Consider the following 9908-nt stretch of genomic DNA (forward strand, 5'->3'; position numbering starts at 1 on the left):
AGATCTGGAGGAGGTCTGGTGGTGGAGGTCTGGAGATCTGGAGGTCTGGTAGTATGGAGATCTGGAGGTCTGGAGATCTGGAGGTCTGGTGGTGGAGGTCTGGAGATCTGGAGGTCTGGTGGTGGAGGTCTGGTAGTATGGAGATCTGGAGGTCTGGAGATCTGGAGGTCTGGTGGTGGAGGTCTGGAGATCTGGAGGTCTGGTGGTGGAGGTCTGGTAGGTATGGAGATCGGGGTGGAGGTCTGGAGATCTGGAGGTCTGGTGGTGGAGGTCTGGAGATCTGGAGGTCTGGTGGGGGAGGTCTGGAGATCTGGAGGTCTGGTGGGGGAGGTCTGGAGATCTAGTTGGGTGTTAGTCACTTGGTTGGAGGTCTGGTTCCCTGCGGTGGAGTTGCAGGTTGATCTGATGCTGGTTGTCAATACACTCCTTCAGCTTGTCCTCTGTCAGAGTCAGCCTCTGTTCTAGGATGGCCACAGTCTGCAGGGAGAGGGAGGGAGGGAGGGAGGGAGGGAGGGAGGGAGGGAGGGAGGGAGGGAGAAATACGAGATAAAAGGAGAGGAGATGGGGAGGGAGGTAGCAGAGGAGGAGAGTTATAACAACACAGCGTCAGATAAATGTGTAAATGTGTATCCTAATTCAGCTCTCAGACAGATGTCGGTCTATCCTCCTCGCTGACAATCTGCTGATTATGACAGAGATAGGAATCTGAATCTATCCCTCCTCTATGGCTGCAGACGGAAGCATACAGACACAAGAGCCTGTCTTAGCGGGTTCACAGCCCAGATTAAAAGACCCCTGTATTTATTGTGCCAAGTTAACGCCCCCCTCCCCTTAGAGCATTCCCCAGCTGTGCCAGGCTGAGCGGTCACAGTCAGGGGTTGACCATTGCCCAGTTCTCTACGGACATACTGACCCCCTGGATGCTCCCTGCACCATTCATACTGGACATGGCAGGCTAGTGGTTTGGTTGCGTTTCAATGATGCCGAGATCAAACGTTGTCTCACGTCAGATACTAACTACAAGACTCTGTACTGTACTGATAGTTGATGGTAACAGGCCTGGCGTTAGAATGACACCATCTATCTGTTGAAAATGAAAGATACTAGACACATATAAGTCTCCTATGTGGTTGAAAACCAAAGAACAACTTCACCATTTATACATGTACAGCAGGGGTGTCAAACTTCATTCCAGGATGGTAGTTCGCTCCTCCCATGTACTTGATTGATCAATTAAAAGTCATTGATTAGTTAGGAACACCCCTCACCTGGTTGTCTAGGTCTTAATTGATTAGTTAGGAACTCCCCTCACCTGGTTGTCAGGGTCTTAATTGATTAGTTAGGAACTCCCCTCACCTGGTTGTCTAGGTCTTAATTGATTAGTTAGGAACTCCCCTCACCTGGTTGTCAGGGTCTTAATTGATTAGTTAGGAACACCCCTCACCTGGTTGTCTAGGTCTTAATTGATTAGTTAGGAACTCCCCTCACCTGGTTGTCTAGGTCTTAATTGATTAGTTAGGAACTCCCCTCACCTGGTTGTCTAGGTCTTAATTGATTAGTTAGGAACTCCCCTCACCTGGTTGTCTAGGTCTTAATTGATTAGTTAGGAACTCCCCTCACCTGGTTGTCTAGGTCTTAATTGATTAGATAGGAACTCCCCTCACCTGGTTGTCTAGGGTCTTAATTGATTAGATAGGAACTCCCCTCACCTGGTTGTCAGGGTCTTAATTGATTAGTTAGGAACTCCCCTCACCTGGTTGTCAGGGTCTTAATTGATTAGTTAGGAACACCCCTCACCTGGTTGTCTAGGTCTTAATTGATTAGTTAGGAACTTCCCTCACCTGGTTGTCTAGGTCTTAATTGATTAGTTAGGAACTCCCCTCACCTGGTTGTCTAGGTCTTAATTGATTAGTTAGGAACTCCCCTCACCTGGTTGTCTAGGTCTTAATTGATTAGTTAGGAACTCCCCTCACCTGGTTGTCAGGGTCTTAATTGATTAGTTAGGAAGTCCCCTCACCTGGTTGTCTAGGTCTTAATTGATTAGTTAGGAAGTCCCCTCACCTGGTTGTCAGGGTCTTAATTGATTAGTTAGGAAGTCCCCTCACCTGGTTGTCTAGGTCTTAATTGATTAGTTAGGAACTCCCCTCACCTGGTTGTCTAGGTCTTAATTGATTAGTTAGGAACTTCCCTCACCTGGTTGTCTAGGTCTTAATTGATTAGTTAGGAACTCCCCTCACCTGGTTGTCTAGGTCTTAATTGATTAGTTAGGAACTCCCCTCACCTGGTTGTCTAGGTCTTAATTGATTAGTTAGGAACTCCCCTCACCTGGTTGTCAGGGTCTTAATTGATTAGTTAGGAAGTCCCCTCACCTGGTTGTCTAGGTCTTAATTGATTAGTTAGGAAGTCCCCTCACCTGGTTGTCAGGGTCTTAATTGATTAGTTAGGAAGTCCCCTCACCTGGTTGTCTAGGTCTTAATTGATTAGTTAGGAACTCCCCTCACCTGGTTGTCTAGGTCTTAATTGATTAGTTAGGAACTTCCCTCACCTGGTTGTCTAGGTCTTAATTGATTAGTTAGGAACTCCCCTCACCTGGTTGTCTAGGTCTTAATTGATTAGTTAGGAACTCCCCTCACCTGGTTGTCTAGGTCTTAATTGATTAGTTAGGAACTCCCCTCACCTGGTTGTCGAGGTCTTAATTGATTAGTTAGGAAGTCCCCTCACCTGGTTGTCAGGGTCTTAATTGATTAGTTAGGAAGTCCCCTCACCTGGTTGTCTAGGTCTTAATTGATTAGTTAGGAACTCCCCTCACCTGGTTGTCTAGGTCTTAATTGATTAGTTAGGAACTTCCCTCACCTGGTTGTCTAGGTCTTAATTGATTAGTTAGGAACTCCCCTCACCTGGTTGTCTAGGTCTTAATTGATTAGTTAGGAACTCCCCTCACCTGGTTGTCTAGGTCTTAATTGATTAGTTAGGAACTCCCCTCACCTGGTTGTCAGGGTCTTAATTGATTAGTTAGGAAGTCCCCTCACCTGGTTGTCTAGGTCTTAATTGATTAGTTAGGAAGTCCCCTCACCTGGTTGTCAGGGTCTTAATTGATTAGTTAGGAAGTCCCCTCACCTGGTTGTCTAGGTCTTAATTGATTAGTTAGGAACTCCCCTCACCTGGTTGTCTAGGTCTTAATTGATTAGTTAGGAACTTCCCTCACCTGGTTGTCTAGGTCTTAATTGATTAGTTAGGAACTCCCCTCACCTGGTTGTCTAGGTCTTAATTGATTAGTTAGGAACTCCCCTCACCTGGTTGTCTAGGTCTTAATTGATTAGTTAGGAACTCCCCTCACCTGGTTGTCGAGGTCTTAATTGATTAGTTAGGAACTCCCCTCACCTGGTTGTCTATGTCTTAATTGATTAGTTAGGAACTCCCCTCACCTGGTTGTCAGGGTCTTAATTGATTAGTTAAGAACTCCCCTCACCTGGTTGTCTAGGTCTTAATTGATTAGTTAGGAACTCCCCTCACCTGGTTGTCGAGGTCTTAATTGATTAGTGAGGAACTCCTCACCTGGTTGTCGTGTTCTTAATTGATTAGTTAGGAACTCCCCTCACCTGGTTGTCAAGGTCTTAATTGATTAGTTAGGAACTCCCCTCACCTGGTTGTCGTGTTCTTAATTGATTAGATAGGAACTCCCCTCACCTGGTTGTCGAGGTCTTAATTGATTAGTTAGGAACTCACCTCACCTGGTTGTCGAGGTCTTAATTGATTAGTTAGGAACTCACCTCACCTGGTTGTCTAGGTCTTAATTGATTAGATAGGAACTCCCCTCACCTGGTTGTCGAGGTCTTAATTGATTAGATAGGAACTCCCCTCACCTGGTTGTCAGGGTCTTAATTGATTAGTTAGGAAGTCCCCTCACCTGGTTGTCAGGGTCTTAATTGATTAGTTAGGAACTCCCCTCACCTGGTTGTCGAGGTCTTAATTGATTAGTGAGGAACTCCTCACCTGGTTGTCAGGGTCTTAATTGATTAGTTAGGAACTCCCCTCACCTGGTTGTCTAGGTCTTAATTGATTAGTTAGGAACTCCCCTCACCTGGTTGTCAGGGTCTTAATTGATTAGTTAGGAACTCCCCTCACCTGGTTGTCTAGGTCTTAATTGATTAGTTAGGAACTCCCCTCACCTGGTTGTCAGGGTCTTAATTGATTAGATAGGAACTCACCTCACCTGGTTGTCGAGGTCTTAATTGATTAGTTAGGAACTCCCCTCACCTGGTTGTCAAGGTCTTAATTGATTAGTTAGGAACTCCCCTCACCTGGTTGTCAGGGTCTTAATTGATTAGTTAGGAACTCCCCTCACCTGGTTGTCGAGGTCTTAATTGATTAGTGAGGAACTCCCCTCACCTGGTTGTCAGGGTCTTAATTGATTAGTTAGGAACTCCCCTCACCTGGTTGTCTAGGTCTTAATTGATTAGATAGGAACTCCCCTCACCTGGTTGTCGAGGTCTTAATTGATTAGTGAGGAACTCCTCACCTGGTTGTCAGGGTCTTAATTGATTAGTTAGGAAGTCCCCTCACCTGGTTGTCAGGGTCTTAATTGATTAGTTAGGAACTCCCCCTCACTTGTCTAGGTCTTAATTGATTAGTTAGGAACTCCCCTCACCTGGTTGTCTAGGTCTTAATTGGACACAAATTGAAAGGAAATAACAACAACTAGCAAACTCCCGGCCGTCCAGGAACTGAATTTGACAACCTGATATACATCTTTCCTAACCTCCTCATCCATATAGCCTACTGTACTTTGCGGACAAATTTTGAATATTGAAATACTCTGCTTGGCTCAGTATTGGTTTGGTATTTCAATGGACTGGAGAGGCATAACTTCATACTGCCGGTGAGTTATCTAGATTACATAGACTATAACTCTGATGCAACATGTGTAGGCCTACATTTTCCCCGAGAAGAGGACTTCTATAGTTGATGTCAATAGCTGGTTGATTCAACCGGAGTGTATTTACTGCACTACTTATGACCAGAGCTACAACAAGTTATTCAACTGCTACAACAAGTCATTCATCCCCAACACGCTCATGTATTTTTAATTGAACCTTTATTTAAACTGGGCAAGTCAGTTAAGAACTAATTCTTATTTACAATGACGGCCTACCACTGGCCAAACCCGGACGACGCTGGGACAATTGTGCGCCGCCCTATCCCAAATCACGGCCGGTTGTGATACAGCCTGGGATCGAACCAGGGTGTCTGTAGTGACGCCTCTAGCACTGAGACGCAGTGCGTTAGATTGCTGCGCAACTCGAGAGCCCGAAATGGAGAGGCTGAGGCAGGGACAAAGTGAGAAAGACAGGAGGATAACGGAGAGGCTGAGGCAGGGACAAAGTGAGAAAGACAGGAGGATAATAGAGAGGCTGAGGCAGGGACAAAGTGAGAAAGACAGGAGGATAATAGAGAGGCTGAGGCAGGGACAAAGAAAGACAAGAGGATTAAAAAAAAGAGGGAGAGAGAGCTTACAGAGAGGAGAAGAAGAAAATAAAAAGGAGAGGAGATTTAAGGAGAAGAGCTATTAGTTTGTTCCAAACAACAGGAAGCTGTGTCTGTATTTCTGTCCAGTGAGTGTAACAATCAAAACCCTTCAAAAGGAAACTGAATTAGCAGGTGTTGCTAAAAGAACCAACGCAATAAGAGCCGCTCAGAGAGAGCCTGTGGCTGTGTCCCAAAATGACACCCTATTCCCTATGTAGTGCACTACTTTTGACCAGGGCCCTAATCCCTATGTAGTGCACTACTTTTGACCAGGGCCCATAGGGAAAATGGTTGCCATTTGGGCACACTATCTGTCTGAGCAGTACACTCTGTCCTGAACGTGTTTTACTCAAATAAAGCACAAAGAGAAATGTGATAAACGTGTCAAAATATAGACGTTAGTCTGTCAATCTGATGGAAAGAGGTGTAGTGTAAGATGTGAGCATGCTGATGGCTGAGAGAAAGAAGCTAACATCCTGTTTCCTTTGATCATCCTTGAGATGTTTCTACAACTTGATTGGAGTCCACCTGTGGTAAATTCAATTGATTGGACATGATTTGGAAAGGCACACACCGGTCTATATAAGGTAGACAGTTGGCAGTGCATGTCAGAGCAAAAACCAAGCCATGAGGTCAAAGGAATTGTCCGTAGAGCTCCAAGACTGGATTGTGTCGAGGCACAGATCTGGGGAAGGACACAAAAACATTTCTGCAGCATTGAAGGTCCCCAAGAACACAGAGGCCTCCATCTTTCTTAAACGGAAGAAGTTTGAAACCACCAAGACTCTTCCTAAAGCTGGCCGCCCGGCCGAACTGAACAATCGGGCCTTGGTCTGGGAAGTGACCAAGAACCCAATGGTCACTCTGACAGAGCTCTAGAGTTCCTCTGTGGAGATGGGAGAACCTTTCAGAAGGACAACCATCTCAGCAGCACTCCACCAATCAGGCGTTTATGGTAGAGTGGCCAGACGGAAGCCACTCCTCAGTAAAAGGCACATGGCAGACCACTTGGAGTTTGCCAAAAGGCACCTAAAGACTTTCAGACCATGAGAAACAAGATTCTCTGGTCTGATGAAACCAAAACTCAACTCTTTGGCCTGAATGCCAAGTGTCAGGTCTGGTGGAAACCTGGTACCATCCCTACGGTGAAGCATGGTTGAGGCAGCATCATGCTGTGGATGTTTTTCAGCAGCATGGACTGGGAGACTAGTCAGGATCGAGGTAAAGATGAACGGAGCAAAGTACAGAGAGATCCTTGATGAAAACCTGCTCCAGAGCGCTCAGGACCTCAGACTGGGGTGAAGGTTCACCTTCCAACAGAACAACGACCCTAAGCACACAGCCAAGACAATGCAGGAGTGGCTTCGGGACAAGTCTCTGAATGCCATTGATGGCCCAGCCAGAGCCCGGACTTGAACCCGATCGAACATCTCTGAAGAGACTTGAAAATAGCTGTGCAGCAACGCTCCCCATCCAACCTGACAGAGCATGAGAGGATCTGCAGAGAAGAATGGGATAAACTCCCCAAATACATGTGTGCCAAGCTTGTAGCGTCATACCCAAGAAGACTCGAGGCTGTAATCACTGCCAAAGATGCTTCAACAAAGTACTGAGTAAAGGGTCTGAATACTTATGTAAATGTGGTATTTCTATGTTTAATAAATTAGCAACATTTTCTAAAAACCTGTTTTTGCTTTGTCATTACAGAATATTGTGTGTCGATTGATGAGGGTGGGGAAAAAAACAATGGAAGCCATTTTAGAATAAGTGTGGAAACAAAATGTGGGAAAAGTCAAGGGGTCTGAATACTTTCCGAAGGGCACTGTAGATACCATTCTTAGTTTATTTTGTGTAAATCCTTACGGTGTACATACGTATACATTGCATTCGGATTACTGTTACAGTGCTATTTGGGTTGTTAACGGATTGATCCCAACGTTCTTGATACTTTTTTAAAAATTCAAATTAGTTGTTAGGAACTAGTAACATAAGTATTTCACTGCACCCCCCCCCCTATAACATCTGTTAAACTGTGTACGCAACCAATAAACCTGGATTTTATTTTTACTGCATAGAGAGCCACACGCTGAGGACATTCACTTCATGGTGTGTGTATGTTTACTGCATTCCTCATAGTCAAACTAAAAAAACTGTTCATTTCCACATGATGGGTTATATACTGAGTGTACAAAACATTAAGGACACCTTCCTAATATTGAGTTACACCCCCCTCCCCCACTTTTTGCTCTCAGAACAGCCTCAACATGTCGGGGGATGGACTCTACACGGTGTTGAAAGCCGTTCCACAGGGATGCTGGCCCATGTTGACTCCAATGCTTCCCCACAGTTGTGTCAAGTTGGCTGGATGTCCTTTGGGTGGTGGAACATTCTTGATACACACGGGACACTGTTGAGCGTGAAAAACCCAGCAGCGTTGCAGTTCTTGACACAAACCGGGGCGTCTGGCACCTACTACCGTAGCTCGTTGAAAAACACTTCAATATTTTGTCTTGTCCATTCACCCTCTGAATGGCACACATTACACACAATCCATGTGTCAAATGTCTCAAGGCTTAAATATCCTTCTTTAACCTGTCTCCTCCCCTTCATCTACACTGATTTGAAGTGGATTTAACAAGGTGACATCAATAAGGGATCATAGCTTTTCACCTGGTCAGTTTGTCATGGAAAGAGCAGGTGTTCTTAATGTTTTGTCCACTCAGTGTATGTTGTGAATATCACTGAGAGCAAGTGTCTGAATGAACCTCTGTTTGTAGCTCAGTGTTAGGAATGGACGCCGTTATTTGAATAGTATTTTCATTCATTTTTGTTTGGAAAAAATATGTATTTAGCCTATTTATTTGAATATTCAAACGGATGTTAGTATTTTCATTACTTGCGAGAGTATTCGTTTAAAAAAAAAATATATATATATATATTATTTTTTTTACGAATACTCTCGCAAGTAATGAAAATACTAACATCCGTTTGAATATTCAAGGCTAATATATATGTATTTAGCCTATTTGAATAAAAATGATGCATGTAAAATTAAATGATCTATGTGACATTGCAACACACAAGGATATAACTTGTTTTACTCAGTCAACTTACTGTTGAGCGTTAGAATAGATAGTAAATAAAACATTTGGTTGTACATCAGTCGTGTCTTCTCTTGTAGTACTGACTGGGCACGCAGCGCACGTGCCCAGAGGCCCTGACCTCCCGGGGTCCACCATTGATTCTGTTAGTCATTCTCACTAAGATATCATATTAACATGGCTTAAGTCACGGCAACGTGTAGAATTGTAAGAAATTACCTTTAAAACTGAAGAAAAAAAAAATGTAAAAACATTTTTTTTTTTATTAAAAACTGCAATATTTTCGCTACTCCCCATGGAAAAATATGTAGAATTGCAGGAAATGTATTTAAAACATACATTTTTTTTCTCTCCGCTGTCAAGACGGGGGCCAGTAAAAAAAATGTTGTCCAGTTGGTCAGTCAACCAAATCTCGCTTAGGACCCCCCAAAAGGCTAGAGCCAGCCTAAGAAATAAGAGCATTTGTTTTTCCCTCCTCAGTTTTTATAGAATGAAGAGCAGAACATCTTTCCCTTCGTTGGATGTAAGGTTCAGAACCGCAGCAACAGAATAGTTAGTTCTGTTCAACCCGTCTGTTTTCCACTATGCATCTGTCCACACACGCGCCACACACACACACACACACACACACACACACACACACACACACACACACACACACACACACACACACACACACACACACACACACACACACACACACACACACACACACACACACACACACACACACACACACACACACACTATGGGAATTTGGCATTTTGGACTGTTCCAGCACTCGCATAATTTTTCTTGTTGTTGTTGAGTATTCGAATCGAGAACACAAGGTCTGCACTGTGCATTTATCTTTATGCCAAAAGATCACAACAGTAACTCATGTATTAGAACCATTACAGATAACAAAAATCACAATTGCTACAGTGCCTTGCAATAGTATTCAACCCTCTTGGCGTTTTTCCTATTTTGTTGCATTACAACCTGTAATTTAAATAGATTTTTATTTGAATTTCATGTAAAAGGACATACACAAAATAGTCAAAATTGGTAGTAGTCAAAATAACTTGTTTAAAAAATAAAAAAAATTCAAACGAAAATGGTGCGCGCATATTTTATTAATTTATAATAATAATAAAAAAAAAAAAATCACCTTTTATTTAACCAGGTAGGCTAGTTCTTATTAGTTCTCATTTACAACTGCGACCTGGCCAAGATAAAGCATAGCAATTCGACACATACAACAACACAGAGTTAAACATGGAATAAACAAACCATACAGTC

The 9908-nt window shown here is 43.6% G+C and overlaps 1 protein-coding gene across 1 annotated transcript in view; it reads right to left on the reverse strand.

The window, feature by feature from the left end:
• Positions 1-240: 240 nt before the first annotated feature.
• The window catches only part of LOC106583797 (uncharacterized), a 113695-nt gene continuing 104027 nt past the window's right edge, over positions 241-9908 (reverse strand). Inside the window, exon 11 of the mRNA XM_045705647.2 lies at positions 241-477. Within this exon, the coding sequence (XP_045561603.1) occupies positions 352-477 (126 nt within the window). The 3' untranslated portion in view covers positions 241-351. The remainder of the gene's footprint in view (positions 478-9908) is intronic.

Source organism: Salmo salar, chromosome 22 (assembly GCF_965601325.2).
Source record: "Salmo salar chromosome 22, fSalSal1, whole genome shotgun sequence".
Classification (NCBI taxonomy): domain Eukaryota; kingdom Metazoa; phylum Chordata; class Actinopteri; order Salmoniformes; family Salmonidae; genus Salmo; species Salmo salar.